General features: G+C 43.6%; 1 protein-coding gene across 6 annotated transcripts in view; it reads left to right on the top strand.

Annotated features, from left to right (window-relative positions):
• Positions 1-22,135, top strand: part of Fam120a (family with sequence similarity 120 member A) — a 167,946-nt gene that overhangs the window by 95,783 nt on the left and 50,028 nt on the right. For all 6 annotated transcript variants that reach the window (XR_013429932.1, XR_013429933.1, XR_013429934.1 and 3 more), the window contains exons 4-5: positions 7,661-7,789; positions 8,571-8,667. Coding sequence is in view for 2 of the 6 variants with exons in the window: in XM_078030623.1 (XP_077886749.1) it covers positions 7,661-7,789; positions 8,571-8,667 (226 nt within the window). In the remaining 4 variants the exon portion in view is untranslated. The remainder of the gene's footprint in view (positions 1-7,660; positions 7,790-8,570; positions 8,668-22,135) is intronic.

The raw sequence follows: 22,135 nt of genomic DNA on the forward strand, positions 1-22,135 counted from the left end.
CGGAGTCTCTACCTGAGCAAGTGCCAGTCTGTGCCCTCTGGTCGCAGAGAAGCTCACTCGAGCAGGTGGATGCCACTGTGAAGATGAAAGAAGGGTCCAAGTGGATGAAGAGATGAACTGTGTTCAGGGGTCAGGTGACTCTGGTGTGAAGATGTCCCTTCTTCCCAATCATATCCCAGCAAGAGTTTCTATAGACACTGAAAACATGCTGATTTTAAAATTTATGTGGAATGTCAAAGGACAGGGATAGCAGCAGTTTTCAAAAGGAAGAACAAATTTGGATGGCTTAATACTACCAAATTTCACTCTGAGGCTACCATAATAATTCTGGCTGATCGTATAGATCAGGGTACCAGATTAGAGTCCAGAAGTAGACCCAGGTATAAATAAATGGTCAGTTAAGTGGGGAAAGAATCATTTTTACAATAAATGGATATCTATATACAAAAATAAAAAGAATGCAGAAATTAACTATAGGAAAATGTAACAAAATCTTTATGACTTTGAGTCACACAAAGATTTCTTAGTTAAAAATAAAAAGCAGTGGAGGGGAAGTTAGGGGGCATGGGGTTATTGACAGTGGTGGAATGTGATGATCACTATTATCCAAAGTATAGGAACAAAGACACGAATTGGTGTGAATATACTGTGTATACAACCAGAGATATGAAAAATTGTACTCCATATGTGTAATAGGAATTGTAATCATTCTGCTGTCATATATAAATTCAAAAAAAATGAAAAGCAAACAACAGAGAAACTATTTGCAGAACAGAATGTCTCTGAAAAAGTACTTATATCAAAAATATAATAAGAATGATACAATGAGAAGTCAGCCCAATAACATATGGGCACAGACTTTGAGCAGGCATTTTAGAAAATGTTCAATAATTACACAAAGAAATACTTCACATAGCTGAGGGAATGCAAATTAAAGCCATCATGAGATATCACAACTAACAACCAATGGTCTGAGTGAAAGAGACTAATAATGCAGACGTTATGGAGGACCTGAGCAAGTGCAGATTTCCCTGTGCTGTGGAGTGGAGAACTCGAGGAAAGGCCAGTTGGAAAAGGGCTTGGCGGTTGTTTATTATAAGTTCCGACATACCGTTGCCATATATCCAACAGTCTCACTCCTCAATATTTACCCTGAAGAATCGAAAGACCATGTTTACACAGAGACTTGTGTCTGAATGTTCATAGCATCTTTATTCATTATAACCAGATTCTGGAGTTAGCCCAAGCATCTGTCAGCTGGTGAATGGATGGATAAATAGCAATAAATGGAACCCACTACTGATCTTGAAATATGCATGAATTTCAGGAGCATTATTTTCAATGAAAAGTCAAACCCAAAGGAAATCTATATGACTGCCTTTATATAAAATTCTAGCAAAGACAGAACTACAGTGATAGAAAGCAGAGCAGAGGTTGCCTAGGACTGGAGTGGAAAGGGGTTTAAAAGTTGGCTGGGGTTGTGGCTCAGCGGTGGAACGCCCGCCTCGCACGTGCAAGACCCTGGATTCAACCCTCAGCACCACATAAAAATAAAAGAATAAAATAAAGGTGTTGTGTCCAATTACAACTAAAAAATTTTTAAAAATTAAAATAAATAAATAAGTAAAATAAATTTAAGGTTTTCAAAAGCAGAATAAAATACCGAATACCAAGAAAATGTAAAAGAACGTAGGAGGACCTAATAAGAGAGTTGATATGGAACTATAATCTGATTTAAGCAAAACAAGCACATGTTTTTACATTTTGCACACTTATTTTTAATTTTGCTTCTTTCAGTATTTGGATTTCTAACATCAAGTTAATATTTTCTAAACATCTTTGTAAAGAAAATGTTCTTTGTTCACCATGAATTAATATGCCGTAAAGTACAGCATAGTGTAACTAAATGCATTCATCTTCCCCTATTCCAGTGTCAGTTTTAGACCACAATTTAAAATGTACTTTATAAACATATAAACGAGTTTCTAACTCGTTTATGCCCCTGGGGAAAACTGACTTGTAATGAGTTGTTATCATCCTCCACTTAACTTCCTCCCCCCACTCAGGGTACACACTCTTACAGTGAGCAACTAAACAGGTTTTACCACTTCACAGGCTCACAGTCGCTTCAGTGTCCTGAACATCCAAGGATTCAAATTTCTACCAGTATAAGAAAAAAGACTCGGGGCTAAACTCCATATATCCTGTCTGAGGCGAAATGCTGAGGATGAAGATTATTTAAAGACTTGATGACTTTCTGAGCCACAGGTGCTGACATCAGATTACTCATACACCCTCATTTCCAGGGGAGTTCACTGGCTCTTACATTCTTCCCTGGGTGGGGGAACTAACTTAATTGTGTTAAGAAACTCATGTGTATACATGTGTTCATCTGAGTCTTGTGGCCAGCCTGATTCAGAAGTTCTTTTTCCTTAAAAATGCAATGTGGCAAGATCAGCCCTCGGACACCAAAGTGCTCAGGGTTAAGTGTGCATCGGGCGGAAAGCAGTCATCTTCACAGTAGTGAGAAAGTGGGACCATGGGAGGGAAGGGAAGGGCCCGGTGGGCCCCAGTCTGCGGAGTAGGGAAAGCCTGGCCACTAGGAAGGACCAGAGAGCAGGAAGGACCAGAGATGGCCAGCGCTGCAGCCTTTTGTTCCGGCCCCAGGTGGTTGTTTGTCCTGCTGCCTTTTGTGTTCCTAGTGCTTGCCCTCCTGTGTCAGAGCCCGGGAGCCCGGGCCAGGGAGCAGGCAGCAGGCAGCAGGCAGCAGGGCACGCAGGAGAGGGAGGGAGCTTGGAGCCTGGGCCGTGGCAGCCGAAACTTAGAGGCAGCGAGAAGAAGACGTGCAAAATAAATAAATGATATTTGATGCAATGTGGATATAAGAGTGGTCCCTCTTCCCCTGATGAAGGACATTAAATGGTAGACAGGTTCAGTTTCTTGTGAGTGCATAATTATGAGGTGTTCTACATAGAAGAACACTGACATTAACAGTTGTTTAAAGGAAAAAAGAACCAAAATGAAGAAAAATTTTGAATGAGAATATCTGTTCTTTAAAAAGGGAAAGTGTGACCCAATGTAAAACTAAAACACCAATTAATATGGAAAATGCTCATTTTCTTTGTCTTGTAAAACAGACAAGGTGAGGTTTTAAGGCTATTTAGAATTGAAACATCATCAATACAAAAATGGAACATGGTACAGTGATTTGGCCTCCTGAAGAAGTAAATGTCTGCCTAAAACAAAAGTCCATCCTGATGAATCAAAATACTGTATCTGGAAACCAACCCCCTCCCAGTCTTCCTGGGGGGCAGCTTCCTGTAAGCCACGTGAGCAGTGAAAGCAGATTCCTGAGATTAGACCTGTGTGGGGAGGACCCTCATATCTCTGGAGAGGGACCTGCCATCTTGCCCTTGTGCAGAAGTCTTGTATTTCCATCATGTGAAAGTCAAGACCCCTTCAAGTTATTCTTTCTAATGGTAAATTTAGAAAGCTTTTAAGAGTTTTTAATCAACAATATTACAAGAAAAAGCATACTGGATTTAAATGGGCTTTCTGAGTCCTGTGGTATGATAAGCTTGATTTAAAAGCTGGACTATGATATGGTGACATAATTTAAATGAATTCACAGCTGTAGGAAAATGTTTTATTTTAAAAATATAACCAAGAATGAGACTGCAGAATCGCAAGGAGTGAACTGCTTGGAAGCAGTGAATAAGTCCATAAATGCTTCTTCAGCAGGCTCTTCTAATACTTTGCCTTCAGGAACCTGACAGTTGTTTCCTTGGGTCTCAGCTGTTATAGTGTACTGTGCCCAGCTTCCCTTAATGTGGCTCTTGAAAGGCTAAAACAATTGACTGAGTTTAGCAGCTGTAAAGAATGAAAGATCTCAAGGGGTCGTCAGCAAATGACTGCAGAGAGGCTTCCTGAAGTCCCCTTGGGTGTGGTCCCATTGCTAAGTTGCAGTCTTGTGCTCACCACCACCCTGAGGGTCCGTGCCTCTCCTCCATCAGTGAGAACACCTGCAGCTTTTTGCAGAAGCTGTTCCTGGGCATGTCCAGCTGCTCGTGGATGGGTCTGAAACCTCATGCTGTATGGCCTCAGCACAAGTGCCCTCTCAGGGCCAATCCCATGAGTGTGGCCAGCCAGTGTCCACACCACCACCCAGCCCCAGGGCTTTAGAGTCCAAGAAGGTCTTTGTTGTTGTTTTTTAAAATCCAAAGTAAAGGTTGTCCAGAGTGGTCAAAGGACAGCTTATCATGGGTGACACAGGGACACCTACTGGATTATCAACCATGACCTATCACAGAGCCAGCAGCAGGTTGCTGGGTAAGGTCTAATGGTGCCAGTGTTTTTAAGCACTTCCCGCATTGTTCTCATTTGTCGGTGATGTGTAAAAATCATAGTACAAAGCTTTAGGTCTGGAAATTTGGAAAGAGATGATGCCAAAAGTGAAATCTCTCACAGAAGAATATTTTTACACAGAGACGATGATCATTTCCAGGCAAATGGTGCCTATTATTTAATTTTCTTGCCTGAAAGCAAAGGGTTGGGTTAAATATTTTGGAGGTCTTTTCTAGCCCTAAATTTTTTTCTTTCTGGCAAAGCAAATAACAGTGAAATTGCCATGAAGTGCCATGATAAAAGGCAATTGATCAGAAACATTTTTTGCTCCCCCTGCCCTCCACTACTGGGAACTGGACCCAGGGGCTTTGTACCACTGAGCTGCATCCCCAGGCATTTTTACTTTTTATTTTGAGACAGGGTCTCGTAAAGTTGCTCAGGCTGGTCTGGAACTTGTGATCCTCCTTCCCCAGCCTTCTTAGTGGCTGCCATCACAAGCGTGTGCCATCACGTCTGGCAACATTTGTATTTTTAATGAAACAATTTACCTTCTATTCTAACAAACAGAAAGTACATTTGTTTTCAACTTTGGATCTGTTGCAGTTTATTTGATTTTTTTTTTCCCAAATGTTAACTTTTTGAGCTAAAAATTTAAAACAAAAGCTGAATAAAGGAAAGGAGGAAATGGAACTAATATTTTGTAGCCTGCCACTATATGGCAAACACTTCTGTTACTTGGTTTGAGTGTGGATTTTGTTTTTATGAGCAGACAAGGACAGAGTAACCCTCCTGTGTGATGACTGCTGATGTTGAGTCACTTGCTATTTGGGAAGATTTTGAATAAACAGGTCTTGATATCCCCCCACCCCGTTTATTTTGATGGGTAACAATCATCTACATGGTATGTATACCTATATGCATACCTTTATTTCAGTGTGCTAGAGGATCCTGGCACCAAAATTAATTCCCTGGTAAATCCTTTTGAAACTCATTGCACGTTTTGCCGTGGGAAAAGCATCACGTAGCATGTACTGGAGGCAGTGTGCTTTCAGCTCTTGGGTGCAGTAAAGCCCTGCTGGGTGTCCCTATACTAGTGCATTTTTTCTGTCCACTGGCTGCCTTCCTTGAGGAAGAGTGGGGACTGTGGTGAGAACAGGCCCTTAGGCCTCAGAGCCCCCCTCTCATACAGTGTAGATCAGGGGCTTTATCCTGAGCTGGATTTACAAGGCTAGATTGGGAGCCATCCAGGGGAAAGGTGGGTCTGGCTATAGAACGGTCATGGAGGATGGGGTGGAGTGTGGCTGTGCAGTTAGCATGTCATAAAGGGTAGTGTTTGCAGCATGAGCTAAGCTAGCCACTCAGAAAAGTTTAGAGGACACTTTCTATGATCTGGCTGGGCCCTATGGCACCTTCCTTTAATCCCAATGACTTGGGGGGGCTAAGATGGGAGGATCGGCACAAGTTTGGGGTCAGCCTCAGCAACTTAGCAAGACCATGAGCAACTTAGTGAGACCCTGCCTCAAAAAATAAAAAGGCCTGGGATGTAGCTCAGTAGTAGAGCACCCCTGGGTTATATATCTATATAGATAGGATCTGTTCACTTCAAGGGTCTTTGAGCAGCAGTGTTGGGGGGTGTGTGGCAAGACTGCACATGGGAATAAAAGCAGCAGATTCCGTTGTTTCCTTTTGAAGCAGAATGGTGTCTGACAGAGCTGCCCAGGTGCTTGAGGCATGTAAGTAGGTTTGTACTCCCTCCACAGAGAACAAGGCTGAGGCCTGGCCACCAGGGATCCTCCACAGATGTGCTGCCCCTCCTGGTGGAATGCTCACTGTGAGCAGAGTGCCCAGTGTCTCCCAGCAGGAGCAGGAGAGGAACATAGGGCGGGGCAGCTCAAGGCTCCCGTTCTGACCCTGCTCTCCCTGTGGTCACGGCAGCCTTCTCACTTGCCTGTGGGATTGTTGAAACATCCCTTAGAAGTTGGGGCATGGACAGGACCTAGTGTTGTTCACCACGTGTCTGCTGTAAGCATGAGTGTGACAGTAGCTCTTCACATTCTGCAGAGAACTCTTGAGTTTCTAGGAAGGTGTGGTGCTTTGGAGGCCCTTATTATTCCATTTTCCTCCTCTGGATACTAGTGATCTAAAGGAAGGGGATGTGCTGCCTCAGGAGGTGAGGAGCAGCTACTCAACCATGGGGAAAACATCTTTTTTTTTTCTTTTTTTTTTTTTTTTTAATGTAGTCTTGTGCCTCTGAAAGTTTGCATGGTAATAACTTCAAAGTATAAATATATTTGTCTGCCAGAGATTTCTTTCATTTTCTTTGCTTAGGTTGAATTTTTCTAATCCTATTTTCGCCCCCCTGTCCCTCATGTCAACATAATTATCTCAGCGTTAGAGGCTGGAATTCCAAAATGGGTCTCCCTGGGCTGAAGTCAGAGTATCAGCAGGCTGTGTTCCCTTTGGCAGCTTCAGGGAGAATGTTCCCTTGTCTTTGCCACCTTCAGCTGCTGCCCACATTCACGGGCCTGTGGCCCCCTCCTCTGTCGTCAGAGCCCCACCCTGTGATTAGGGGGACCTCTCCATGTCGTCCTGAACAGTATTCTTATTTTAAGGCCAGGTGACTAGTAATCTCAGTTCCATCTTGCCACCCAGCGCAGCATATTCACAGGCTCTGGAGAGCGGGATGTGGTTGGTGTTTGGAGACTGTCATTCTGCTGACCCCAGAGCTTTTATCAGATGTCTTTGCCTTTTTAAAAAATCCATTAACTTTTTCTGATGCCAGCTCTTGGATAATGAGATGTTCCTACACTGTATTTCATGTTCTGTCATTCTTCAATCAGACATGCCCTTCATCAGGCAGTGGTACCATTGTTCCATAGTTCAGAGCTAAATTTGGCCTTTTACTGTGGGTCCAGCACTTGGTGATTGCCTTTATTCCCTGTAGTTTTGCAGAGAGTCCTAAGGTAGTGCTGCGGATGGCTCCAGGGCCTCTCTCATGAGTTGCTTTGTGCTTAGCATGGGGGGGTGGGGCACAGTTCCTATTGTCAGACTTCGCAAGCTAACTAAAGGTTGTCAGTGCTCTTTTAATCTAACAGAGTTTTAGCAGCTGAGTTGTATTTCATCAACTGAAAGAAAAGTCCAGGTCTGGAGCTTCAGAGCATGGGAGACTTAGGGAAGCTATAGGGCTGAGATGGATGATAGGAGGCCCCAGAGGAACCTAGAAGGCAGCACCATGTTGGAATTTCTGGATCCTGCATCCTGATGTGCCCTGCTCTGTGTCCCATGCCCACTGCTGACATGTGCATTTGCTTCTCAGGTCCGGGCCCACCAGCTGGTCTTGCCACCCTGCGATGTAGTGATCAAAGCTGTTGCTGACTATGTCCGCAACATTCAAGACACCTCTGACCTGGATGCCATAGCTAAAGATGTTTTCCAGCATTCACAGGTAAAAAAAGCAAGACTCAGGGTGGGCCTTTGCATGGTGGTGTGGCTGGTTTGGGAAGGGGACTTAGGAGGTGCGAACTGACTGTGTATGTCTGGCTGGGCCATACACGCCATTCTGAAGGAGCCCATGGCTAAGGGGCCAGGCTCCCACCAGATGGTCTCAATCAGTTCCAAACTATAAGGGTTTCAAGTAGTTGATGGCTGAGTCTGCTGCTCCGAGTTCTCTATCTTAAAAAGACCTGTATTCCAGAGTGGGCAGAAGATCAACTGAATGAAATTGGTCAGATGGTATTGTGAATTCCCGATTTGTCTGTATCCTTTAGGGGATAGTCAGGGATTTTCTTCTTTGGAAAGTAAGGCATGTGAACAAGTCAGTGTTAGTGGAATAGGTAAGGTTTGGGGGACTTGTTTCTGTTTAGACATATTCCTGATGAGTGTGCTGCAGTCTGCTCCACCAGCTGCAGGTGGCAGGTCGGGTCTCTTGGCAGGACCAGTGACTGCAGAATTGAAGTCAAAGAAGTAAGTCATAGAGACAGGGCCCAACTCTGCCACAAGCTCATAGTTCTGCTTTTCTAACTGCATTGCTTTAAAATAATTAATTTTTGATTTGATTTTTTTCAGTAGTAACCTCTTGATTTTTTTTTTCCCTAAAGGTTTTAATGTCATTCTAAATTCTTATCTAACTTGAAAGGCTACAGATTATTATACATGTGCTGAATTATAAAAGTATGTTCATACACATGACTAGTGGCATAACTAAGGTTTTCCTACATCTGTTTCAGTCTAGAACAGATGACAAAGTTATTCGATTTAAGAGAGCAATTGGATATTACTCAGCGACTAGTAAGCCTATGTCATTTCATCCATCACATTACTTAGGTAAGTAAATAAGGCCTCTCTGTATCATATTGACCTTGCAATAATGCAGAGGTTTGCCAACTTCACCAATCAAGTCTTGTTCTTTGGAAGGGTGAATTTCTGCATTTATGCCCATAAGTGTAGCTGAACTTGCTAGTAATCCCCGAGGATATTGAGGAGCAAGAGCAAACTTGACAGACTTCTTAGAGAAAAGCGGAGGCCATCGAATCACAGGCTAGAGATCTTGGTGTCTCTGACTCTTTTGACACAAGAGAGCCTCTTGGTCTGTAAATGACTTCATAAGTACAGTGGATTTGTAGTTATTTTTTTCATTTCTCAAAAAGACCAGAAAGATCAAAAAGATCATATTTGAAATTGGGGACCCAAAATAATTGTAAGCCTGAAGCCTGCTTGCATATGATGTCTCACAAGAAGCTGTTGGGCAATGAGCCATGAGCATGCTCCTCTTTTCTAAATCAAATCTGCCTTAAAACGGTCCAGAGTGGTAAAGTTTGTGCAGTAGTGCCCAAGTCTGTTGGAGTCGTGTCATTTGCTTCATGTCAGCTGTTAATAATAGAAGGCATGTTCAAGAGATTGTTGTAGGAATTAGACTTTTTGTTGGTTCCTGAAGTTTAATTCCAAGGTTGAAAATGTCCCTAAGAGCTGCCTCTGACTGTAGGAGCTTTTCTCCACGGACTCCGTTCAGTGCTGCCTGTGTGCTGGACACTGGAAACGTAGCTCAGCGACATGAAGGCTTGGGCTGACTGCACAGATTGGGATGAAGAAGGTGTGGGGCCAGAGAGCCGGGGCTGCCTGGCTGTCTTTGGTGACACAGGTAGCAGTAGCCTTCTGATGGGATACCTGTTTCATTCTTCCCTACAGTTCATTGTCCTCACAGCAGCCAGAGTAGTGTTTAAAAATGTGAACCAGATCTTGTGTACAGTCTCCCCTGGCTTCCCACTGCTCTGGCAGTAACCTCCAGCTCCTTACCCTGCTCACTGAGACCCAGGCGACCTCCCAGCCTTCTTTTTTGCCATGAATGCACTGAGCTGGCTTTTGCCTGGGGCCTTTTCACTAGCTCTTGGGCCTGGAGGGCTCCCTTCCCTAATCTCCTGTGTTTGGGTCCGCCCAGGCTTGCTGGTTCCTCCTCCAAGGCTGCTAGGCCTTGTCTCCATCTCCATCTCCGTTGCTGTACCCTGGTCAGCCACGCTGCTTCACCTCCTCCCAACCTGAGAGACCAGGGCCTATCTTGTATCCCTGGTAGAGGAAGCCTTGACTGAATGAATAATTAATCCATTAACTGTTTTTAAATCAGCAGAGTGAAATAATATGGTATATTTGAGGATTATCCCTGGAGAAGGGGAGAGAGTATGCTTTTATGTCAGTATCATACCTTACACACAGAAGATGTTTAATAAGTGCTTGTTGGTACATCAGAGAGCATGAATTGAGCTCTAGAACCTGTACCTGAGTTTTGGGCCCCACCACTTCCTGGCCTCAGGCTCCCTCTACTATTAGAATGGTGTCATTATCTGACTGTTAAAGAGTATATGTGAAGAACTTGTTCAATAGCAGATGCCATTATTGTTATTCTTGTAAACCTAAAAAGGCCCCAAAAGATTGAATGTTAAAGTGAAGGAAGCCTGGACACATTTAACGGAGGTAGACTGGCATCCTCAAGTGTCTCCATTGATATTCTGCTCCTCTTCTGTATTAGTTTGTTCTTTTGCTATTATAACAAAATATCTAAAACTGGGTATCCATAAAGAAAAGAAGTTTATTTACCTCACAGTTCTGGAAATTCAAAGTCCTGTCATTGACATCACCTCAGCTCTTGAGGACCTTATGGTAGGTGGGACCTCAAAGGCAGGAGTGTTTGCTGAAGTGAGAGATGAGATCACAAAGCATGCTGCCAGAGATAGACTGAGGTTCCGCTGTCTATACTGGGAGTAGCAACCCTGGTGGCCTAACTAACGACCTCCCACTAAAGTGTTCTCTCTTGAAAGTTCCATCACTTCCCACACCACCAAACTGAGGACCGAGATTACAGCCCATGAACCTTTGGGAGACAAATTACACCCAAACCATAGCATATGGTACAATCTCTGTGGCGTTTGTAGCTTAAGCAGTTGTTACAGTTTACTTGGGAGTAGAACTTTTATTCAGAAGGGGAGAAATAGGAAAGTAACTGTGGAGAAACACAGTATAGTCACTCTGCTTATCTACAGGTTCTGCAAATTCGATCAATTGAGTCAAAAGTATTTTGGGGGAAAAATTACCTGTACTGAATATACACAGAAGCTTTTTCTTATTATTATTCCCTAAGCAGCACAGAACAAAAGCTATTTATGTGCATTTATCTTGTATTAGGTTCTATAAGTCATCTAAAGATGATTTAAAGTACACTGGAGGAAGTGTGTAGGTTATATGCAAATCTATTCCATTTTATATACGGGACTTGGAAAATGTGTGGTTTGGATATCTTTGGGGAACCAGTCCTCTGGGGATACAGAGGGACACCTGTACACCTAACATTTAGGATTGATCTGAGTTAATGATAACCAGTTTGAAGATGTTTTTTATAAGTGAGGTGAGTTTTAAAACTTAATTTAAAAATATGTAATATTTAGCTGGTGGCACATGCTGTAGTCCCACCATCTTGGGAGGCTGAGGCAGGAAGTTTACAAGGGACCAGTCCAGGTAACTTAGTGAGACCTTGTCTCAAAATTAGTTTGGGGTGATGCTCAGTGGCCAGTAGAACTTCTGGGTTCAATCTCCAATACCACAAATAATGATAAATGTTCTACCAAGTGCTTTCATTTTCTTAATTAATCATTAAATGACTTGATAAGTTGTTTCATAGATTTGACTCTGAATTCAGTTTCATTTTCCCTTTAACCACACAGTTATTCATGAAGAACAGGGGTATATTGGTAAAGAATTTGAGATTTTAGAGTGGTATTTTCAGGCAGGCTAGTACAGGTGATAGCTCCCTGTATATCCCCTGTATAAAGCCTTTCATTGTGGTGCCAGCTGTTGCAGAAATCAGAATTGCATGCCTGTGGGCCAGCCAACAGGTGCAGACACAGCACAACATCGGGGCAGGGAGTGGGGCGGTGTGGGACTCAGGGTGTCTGCTGTGTGGCTGGAGGTGAGGCCACAGAGAAATGAGGTGAGACTGGGAAGGCAGGTTTATCCCAAGCTGCATAGACACAATCTGAAACCTGCACACATGGATTTTTAGTTTTTTTCTGATCAATCTAGAGACACAGCAGCATGGAGAGAGCACTTGCTGGGTTTTAGTTCTTTCTGGTGTGTCCTCTCAGTGAAAACAACAGGACCAGGAGAAGCGGTATCTCCTTCCCTGGGGAGCTGCTTTCTTGGCATCCCAAGTGAGATGAGAGGGGGGTGTTTTTATAAGTGACAGGCAGTGGTGAGTGGTTCTTGGTGAGTATGCCTGTAACAGAGCGGATGTCATCATGCCATTCTGTAGGAAATCACTCTGAATTTTGAACAGCCAATGTGAGGGCATAATTTTCATGTTTGTTGGAACCTGTCTTCATTGATTATTTTAGAAACTACAATGTGTGGAGAATTTTTTAAACCTTTTTAAGAAAATCATGCTAGCAGTTTAGATATCTATGGGGCGTAAAATGGTGTGCATTGGCTCTAGCCAGAGGCTTATAAACCTGGCTGGAATTTTAGATTCTCCCTCGAACTGCTATATCAGGAATTCAGTTGGGACTCAGGTGTCTGTAACGTTCAGCTTCTTGTCCCTATAACGAGCATGGAGTCTAGTTAGGAAGAAAAGATGTGTATTTAGCCCACAGTTTGGTAGGTGCAAGGGTGTGGTGCTGCAGAGACTCATTTCTGGGGACAGCCTTCTCATCTGCATCATGTGATGGCAGATGGCCGTGTGGGAGTGTGTGTGGGAGCAGGTGATCACATCCAGATACAGGAAGCCAGTGAGCTGGGTGGGGCCAGGCCAGGCTTTTATAACCAGCCTCTGGAGATCACCACCAAGAGGGTCATGTGAGAACCACCTGCATCCTTTCCAAGGTCAGTGACCTCAGTGCACCGAAGCTTTCCCTCCAGGCCCTACCTGTTAAAGGTCCACACCACCCTAACACCATCACCCTGGGAATCAGGCTTCTAACACATCAGCGTTTGCAGGGGCATCTAGCATCCAAACCATAGCATTGTATTTAAAGAAACAAATTTCCTTGGCCTGGCTGTTCATCCTGGCATTTGGAAGCCACCACTCAGCCTCTGTTTCCTCCTTTTTAACCTGTGGGCCTTTTGCAGTGTTGAAAAGAAAACTCAGGCTGGATGCGGTGGTGCACTCCTGTTGGGGAGGCTGAGGCAAGGGGATCATGAGTTCAAAGCCAGCCTCAGCAAAAGTGAGGCTGGTCTGGTCCCTTGCAAACTTCCTGCCTCAGCCTCCCAAGATGGTGGGACTACAGCATGTGCCACCAGCTAAATATTACATATTTTTAAATTAAGTTTTAAAACTCACCTCACTTATAAAAAACATCTTCAAACTGGTTATCATTAACTCAGATCAGTCCTAAATGTTAGGTGTACAGGTGTCCTTCTGTATCCCCAGAGGACTGGTTCCTCAAAGATATCAAAAGTACAAAACAGGACTGGGGATGTGGCTCAGTGGTTGAGTGCCCCTGAGTTCACCCCCACCCCCACCCCCACTGATTTCCCAACAGTTACTGAGGGTCTAAGGAAGGATGTAGGCATGCACGACGCACCTTGCCCTGCCCCAGCAGTGCTGTCAGGAACAGCCTGGGTAGGTGTGGCTTGTTTTGTGTAGTGCTGGGAATGGACTCCCAGGCCTTGTGCAGGCCAGCCAAGTGCTTTACCATTCAGCTACAGCTAGGGGGTATTTTTAAAATTTAATGAATGTATTTTTTATTATTATTACTGTTTATTATCATCATCTACCTGTGTCTATTCTGTGTATCTTACAGTGCTGGGGATTGAACTCAGAGCCCCATCCATACTAAGCAAGTATTCCACCGCTGAGCTGCCTCTCCTACCCTTTTTACCTGCCGCCTTTGAATTTGTGATTCTTCTGTCTTAGCCTACTAAGTAGCTGGGATTGTAAATGTGCACCACGATCCCTGGCTACAAATATGGGATGAGGGAAGAATGTGTTTGTGTCCTTACTGCCTTTATGACTCCCAGAAACAACTACTCTTAGACTTTTAAGAATAAGTACATGGGCTGGGGTTGTAGCTCAGTGGTAGAGTGCTTGCCTAGCACGTGTGAAGCGCTGGGTTGGATCCTCAGCACCACATAAAAAATAAACAAACAAATAAATAATGAAGTCATGTCCATCTACAACTAAAAAAAAAATTTAAAAATAACGAAGACGTCAACTTTTTTTTTTTTTTTTTAAGTACAGGGCCTGGGGTTGTGGCTCAGCGGTAGAGCACTCGCCTAGCATGGCAAAGTGCTGGGTTCGATCCTCAGCACCACATGAAAATAAATAAATAAATAAAGGTATTGTGTCCAACTACAACGAAAAAGTATTTAAAAAAATAAAAATAAAAAAAGTAGTACAGATGTGACGAGTACTTATTTTTTATGCATTTACTGTCATAAATAGTGTGCTGAGACCTGCGGCTCCAGGGGATGCTTGTGGTTGTCCTGTCACAGCCTGGTCTGCGGTAGCTCCCCAGTAAGTCACTCTGAATGTAAGCACAAATAAGACATATCACAGTTGAGTTCTCAAAAGATTTGCTTTCCTAGTTAAGCCAGAGCCTTCAAAATCACTGATAGAATTTTTAAAGCAACAAATAATAGGTATTAGGGACTCCCAGATTTGTGCATGAGATTCTGTGCACATAGTTGAGTCCTCATGTACACTTTTAAGACTGCACAGGTGAAGCCCAAGCCCACCGAGGCTAAAGAAATGGCTACTCTACTGGCCTTCCTTGTGAAAAGTAAATAAACTTCCAGTGTCCACTTGCTAGAATGGCTCGAATACAAACACTTGCCAACGCCAACCAAATATTGCTGGTACATATGTAAAATAGTGCAGACACTTTACAGGACAGTTGGATTTTTTTTTTTTTTTTTAAACAATGAAACACACCTACTCTATGGTCCAGTGTGTTAGCCAGCTTGAGTTGCTGTGACCTGCAACAGCTTGGAAGAGGAAGAGTTTGTTTTGGACTTGGTGAGGCAGAAATCATGGCAGAGGAAAGCTGTTAAGCTCAGGGCAGCCGGGAAGCGCCTGAGATGACCACTTCCTCCAGCCATGCCCCTCCTGCCTACAGTTACCACCCAGTAGTCCATCAGATGGACTGGTCACTGATTAGGTACGGCTCTCATGACCTAAACAGTTTGTCTCCCACGTTAACACAGGAGCTTTTAGGGGACACCTCGTATCCCAACAGTAACACCCAGCAAGCATGTCACTTGAGCATTTAACCAAAGAAGTTGAAAACCCATGTCCACACAAAAACCTGCACTTTGATGTTTATAACAGAACTTTATCTACAACTGCCCAAACTTGGAAGCAACCAAGTTGTGCTTAAGCAGGCAGTGGATGAAGAAACTTGTTGATTTGTTTGTTCCATGCCAAGCACTGTTGTGGTTGTTGGCCAGTGTGGTTAACAGATGGTCATCATTATTGCTCTAATGGACAAGTGTGCAGCTGGTGCAAAGTAAAACAGGAAACTCAAGGAAGCCCAACCTGATGGAGTCATATAATTAAATTAGGGGTTAATTCTGATATTGTAAGTGAGGTTTATATATTTGGTAAGAGTTTAGGAAGGTGAAGATATGGAAAAAAGTATATTCCGTGCAGAGAAAATGCACATGCCAAGAGCCTGAGGTGAGAATACATGGTGTAAGAAAAGGAAGAAGATCCTGCTTGGAGCACAGGAAGCAGGGAAGAATGGTCGGTGATCGGGAGAGCTGCAGTGCAGAGGCCACACACTGCCCTCCATTCTACTTAGGCTAACAAGAGCTCATTGAAGGAATCCTAATTATAAAGATTTAAATAACCGTGTAATATCACACTGCAGTATATTTGTCAGCAGAACTTTACTAATAGCTCGCTCTGATTGTGTTCCCCACCCATGTACCCTAAACTTCATACTAGTCATTCTTTTTATCTATTCAGCGTATCTGTATCCCCGGGTACTGAATAGGTTCACTTGTGTTATTAAATGAAATCATATAACATGTATTCTCTGACTTACTGTTCTAGCTCAATACTCCTATTACTGTGTTTCTTTTCTTTCAGCATAGTTCTTTTTTTTAAAATTCATTGTGTTACTATTTATGCATTTTACTGTGGATAGAGAATTGGTTGTTTCCCGCTGATGGCCATCACAGACAGTGTCAGTGTAAGCTTTCCTGCATGTGACTTGCTGTGCCCATGCACAGCACTCCCGGCAGACTTGCCTTTCCTGTTCATGTCTGCACTGTTGCCCAGCATGAGTGCGTTTATTCTCCCAGAAGTGGGGTGCTCTCTAGTTAACTCCACATGTTTATTCATCTGGTGATTGTTGAATTATAGTCCAGGATGGTTGCAGTTTTATTTCCCTGATTATTAATGAGGTTGAGAATCTATAGCTGTGTTTATGGACGTGTAGTGTTACCTTATTGGAAATTGTGATCATCTTGATTGCCAGTGTTTCTATTGGGTTGTTTTCTTTTTGTGTTGATTCATAGGAATTCTTAATACAAGTTGGATACCAGTCCTTTGTCACTTTTATAGATAGCAAGTGTAACCTCCCCGGCTGTGGCTTGCATTTTTCTTTCTTGATGACATGCTTTGACACTAGATTCTTAGTTTTAAAATCAGAACCATGCATTTTTTGTTTGTTTGTTTGCTCTGTTAATAATCCCTCTCCTAGCCAGCCCTGTGGCACATGCATATAATTCCAGCAACTCAGGAGGGTGAGGCAGGAGGATTGCAAGTTTGAGGAGAGCCTCAGAAACTCAGGTCCTAAGCAACTTAGTGAGACCTTGTATCAAAAAAATAAAAAAATTTTTAAAAAGGGGGTGAACTGGGATGTAGCTCAGTGGTAAGGCACCTGTAAAACAAAACACCAAGAATTCGTTTCTTGTATTTATAAATAAAGAGTCACCATGCCTGAGGTTTGCTCCAGTCATATGGTAGTGGGGGGAGGAAGGGCAGTCGGGCTGGGCATTCTGAAGGGGAGACAAGTGCCTAGGGCTCATTGTGCATCCCTTCACTCCTGCTGTGCATTATTGTGCAGAAGAACGAAAAGACAGTGTAAAGGAGGGACGCCTGTCTAGTCCGAGGTCACAAACGTACTTTTTGTTTTTCTTCTAAACATTTTTATTTATGGATTTTTGCCTTAAACCTATCTGCACTGAATTTGGCTTATGGTATAAGCAGGATTCACATGCATGACCTGCTGCCCCAGCCCCGCTGAGGAGCAGGCTGCCCCATGCTGTCCTCAGCAGAGTCTCTTCACAGGGGTCTGTTTCTGATCCTGTTGAATTTCTGGTTATCCTTATGTCCATGCTATACCATCCTGGCCCTTGTGATAATAGATATCTGATTGGGCAGATCTTCCCACTTAATACTTCCGCAAGACATGGGGACTATAAAGGCATTCTGCCTTTATTTTATGTATTTTTATTTGATGCTAAGGATCGAACCCAGTCCCACGTGGTAGACAAGTGTTCTGCAACTGAGCTGCAGCCCCAGTCCCTCGAGACTATTCTTGACTCTTCACTTTTGTGTATATTTTGTGATCCTTGGGTAGGTTTTCATGGAGTTGAGCTGACTCCATAGATCAGATTGGGGAGAATAAATTTTTTTATTGATTTTGCATTTTGAATAAAATATTATATTTCTCTTGATTTGTATTGTCTTGAATGTCTTTAGTGAACTTTAATTTTCTTCATAAAGATAAGCCTTTATATATTGTTAGGTACATTGCTTAGTATTTTATTTGGGGGTACTATTAGTTTATATCTTAAATTATATTCCAAATTGCTTGTGTATTGAATACAAACTGCTTTTACAGATTAATTTTATATTAAACAGCTTTGCTCAATTCTAAATAATTTTTATAATTGATTTGTAAATTCCTTTGGGTAGTTATGTTGTCTGTAGTTCAGTGTCTTCCTTTTCCTTCCTTCTGAACCAGCTGTGACTTAGGACACAATATTTATAGACAGCAGTCATGGGTAATATTCTTATTTAGCTCTTGATCTTAAGGAGGAAGTTAAACATTTTGCCTGTGTAACATTTACCATTATCTCCCCACATTTTCCAGGCTAAGGAAATATCCTTGCTAAAAGTTGTAATCTGGGTAACAGTATGCTAGGGGTTCATCCTGGTCACTTCAGTTGGCATGGGCAGGGGCAGGGAGTTCTTGCCATAAATGAGGCCAGTCTGGTGAGGGGTAGAGGGAAAGGTGACCTTTCATAGATTACGAGGAGACAGAATGAGCACGCATTGAACTTGAGTGTGGGAACTTAGTGGAAAAGATTCAGGGGGGGAGAGCTCCCAGATTTTTGGCATGCGCAGTTCAGGTGATTGGTATCCATTGTGAGACAGGTGCTGCTAAAGGAGAAGCCGACTTGGGACAGTTTTGGATGTGAGTTTTAATGTACCTTCTAAGATCCAGGTGGAGATGGTAACACATAGTTGAATATGTGTGTCTGTGCAGAGTAAGGGGTCCTGGCTGGGGCTTCAGTGGTTCATGGTGCTGGTGGGGCCATGGCGGTGGTTGGAGGGTGAGGAGCACCTCAGACTGTAGTGTAGGCCAGGTGTAAGAACATGGGAGACCTAGGGAAGGGCGGCCTGAAGAATGGTGCAGCAGAGTGTCCCGAGAACAGCTTCAGGGCAGGGCAGGGTGAGACCACACACTGCTAGTTGTCACAGAATAGCCCCGGTCAGGCCTCACAGGGACACACCACTTCCAGACCTCATGCAGGGGAAAGGCTTCCAGGAAAAAATGTATCTCGTTTTTCTCCTTCTTTACCTCTGAAAGGTGTGGGAGGGGTGGGAAACACTGGGCCTCCTAGTCTGCCTCAGATCATTTTCATAAAGGTTGGGATTTTTAAATGAAGGGGAGACTTGAGCAAGTTTGAATTGCTAAGGGGACAAGGAACACATCGCGAGGAGTATGTATATTCCATGGCAGGGAAGGAGCAGCACCTGTTCCCTCCTAACACAGCCACCATAGGCCCGTCCCATGTGCTCTGGAGCCTAGCTCGCCCATCAGCATGGCAGATGAAGGGCAGAGTGTGGCGCAGCGAGACTGCTCCTCTGGGCAGAAGAGAAAGGCAAGCACAGAGTGCGGCGGTGAAGTCGGGCTTCGTGACCAAGGAGCCCAGGCCCTTCAGGATGCGCGCGCATGTGCCAGGGTGCCCTCTGCCCTGGAGGCCTGGGTCGGCCCAGCTGTCAGCACTGCTTCCGGTTTGAGGTGTCTCGCGCTCCTGCTGACTGGAAATAGCCTTCCTTAGTTCAGTTTTTAACATTGTTCCCGGTTTTTTCAGGTGCCACACAGAATGTACCTGCTCACTTACTTAGGATTTGACTTTTCACTTCAGACTCTATGCACTCCTGTGTCAGTGGGAGGTCCACAGAGTTGTGCGTGAATTATACAGACTGATAAATGTGCGTAGTCAGTGGCAGCTACACGGTTCTTTTAAAGTTAACTATTGCAACTTGAACTCCAAGCTGACCATCCTGGCCTTCGCCCTCTCCCTTCGTCCGGCTCATCCTCAGCTCTGGGCACTCACCTTGTCATTGCCTTGGTTTGGGCTTGACCTGCTTGGCTTTCTCAGCCAGGTGTCTCCTTGTAGCCACAGCCAGACTCTCCCTTCTCCTCCGCTGTGCTACAGACCCCATCCCTGCCTTTCTGGAAAGTCTTCATCTGGAGCATAATGGGACAGATCACAGGAGAGTCTCCTCCCCGTAACTTTGTGCCTTCGTTTCTGTTGAACATTGATGTTCAGCAAGGATAGCCATTGAAAGATGTTTAAAATACTAGAAAATGTTTGCTTTTTTTTTTTTTTTTTAAACCAAACATTGAAAACTAGGGTTGGTGGTAGCCTGTATTGACTTATTAAACTTTCAATAAAATATAAAATATTCTATTGGAGGGTCAGCACTTGTTTTAAGTTATAGAATTTTGTTTTTTTAAAAAAATTCACTTTGTTATTGTTTTTTTTGTTTAATGTAACATTAAGTTAATAGATGAGTCTTTTTTTTTTTTTTTTTTAATTTTTGTTTTTTGGGTACCAGGGATTGAACTTGGAGGCACTCGACCACTGAGCCATATCCCGAGCCCTATTTTGTATTTTATTAGAGATAGGGGCTCACTGAGTTGCTTAGTACCTCCCTGAATTGCTGAGGCTGGCTTTGAACTCGCCATCCTCCTGCCTCCGCCTCCTGAGCCCCTGGTGATATAGGCGTGCGCCACTTGGAGTGTAGCTGCCTTCAGATCTAAGTAGAGATTCTAGTTTAACACTGTTCCTTTTTAAAATTATCTTTAACGGAGAGCAAAAGCTGGGCAGCTCTGTGTAGGTGTCATGAGTCATTGGAGGAGGTGGGCCCAGAGCCACACTTAGGTGTTGCAGGGAGCAAAGTCAGCTGGCACCTTGAAGTCTGCTGTGGCTGCTGATTTTCTCTTGCATTCCTAAGGAAGTCCATAGTATTTAACAAGTACTTTTAAAGTTATAAAAATACTTTTAATATAGTAATTGAAACATTCTTGCTGTGGTGTGTGTGTGTGTGTGTGTTGTTGTTGTTTTCCCCCTCTCTCTCCCCTGTCTTAGCCTGTCTTTGGTCTGCTTACTTTTCTAACAAACAAAGAATTGTCTCTCTAGCTCGTGTCAGTGATAGGCAGAGAATGGGGGACCAGCAGTGTTGCCTGCAATCAGCCCAGTGCCTTTTCTGAGAAAGACGCTCTTGTCCTGGAGAAGGGAGACACTGGTTCTGCTCAGCTGCACGTGGCATGGAGAACAAGAACCAATTTAGAAGAAGGCTGCAGGCTACAGAGGCAGGCCTTGGGAGATGAGGCATTTCTGCAGCTTTCAGGAAGATGTAGACAAATTAGTTCAATTATTATAGGACTATCTGATGAGAGAATAGTGACTCACCCTGTGGAGTCACAAAGGTTTGTTTGAGGTCATTAATTGCAATGTGATTTTAGAAAATATTTTTTTCTTTGGAAATCTTTGGTTTTATGCTATAATATTATTTGTTTATTTTAAAGAAAGTTTGTGCTTTGCAGGATGTTTCAGCATGTAGTGGCCAAAGAGGAATGAAACAAAAATGATCATCCTCACTTGAAAGTTGTTGCTGCATATTGATGAGTCTAAGCCTTTCATTTCTCTCCTGTTAGGTATGGCTCTGCATGGTGGTACAAGCCACCAGTGACCTCAGGAGGCCAAGGTCAGCCTCAGCAACATAGCCAGACCCTAAGTAATTTAGTGAGACCCTGTCTCAAAATAAAAAGAGCTGGGGTTGGGGATATAGTTAGGTAGAGTGCTTGCCTTGCATGCACAAAGCTCTGGGTTCCATCTCTGGCACCATAAAAAATAAATAAATAGATAGATAGATAGATAGACAGGCACTGGGTTCAATCCCCAGCACCACAAAAATAAATGAATAGACAAATAAATAAATAAAAGGACTGCAGGTGTGACTCAATTGTGGAGCACCTCTGGGTTCTATCCTTAGTACTGCACACAAAAATTATTTAAGTTAGGTGTGGAAGATCAGCTATAAGAGATTGTATACTAGACCTTTTACAGGGTTGTAAATTACAATATTAGAGCTTGGCTGAATTTTACAATGTTCTTTGGCCCAAATCTGACTGTGATAATCATAGCAAATTTCACCTTATACTCAGAGGTGAAAATTAGTGGACTTGCTGCTTGTTTAGGAACCTTCTTGTGTGCAGATGATTGTGCACATGATGTGGCTTTGTATGCATGGGTGTGAGTGTGCTCTGTGAGCACACACGCCAGTCTCACTGTTCCCTGCTATTTGTATTTGAATGCAAAGGTAGAAGCTGTGTCAAGATTCTCTTTGTGAAAGCCAAGGTCAAAGGCCTGTGGCTTTTCAGAACTTGAGCTTAGAGACAGGAACTCCAGCTGGATACCAGCTAGGTAAGGTGTGTGAGGCTGGTGGGGCATCAGGGTGGAAGGAAGCGAGCAACAGTCTGCCCTTCTCTCCTGACCTCTGTGGGCTTAGCACTCGGGAGGCCACAGGTCCACAGGATCAGGACAGCGTGTCCAGGACAATGTTCACAGTCCTGGTTTCACCATGCTAGTATTAGAAAGCCTCTTAGCTTTGCACTAGAGTTTGCTTGCAGAGAGTGAAGAACCATGCTTGGGGGATTTTCCTGTGTTTTTTTTACATAGCAGTAGGTCACGTGGTGCCGTGGGCCGTGCTCCTTTTGCCCAGTGCTCCTTTTGCCCAGTGCTATTCACATCAGCCCTCCTGCTGCTTAAACATGGAAAATGG

Source organism: Ictidomys tridecemlineatus, chromosome 13 (assembly GCF_052094955.1).
Source record: "Ictidomys tridecemlineatus isolate mIctTri1 chromosome 13, mIctTri1.hap1, whole genome shotgun sequence".
NCBI classification, from domain to species: Eukaryota; Metazoa; Chordata; class Mammalia; order Rodentia; family Sciuridae; genus Ictidomys; species Ictidomys tridecemlineatus.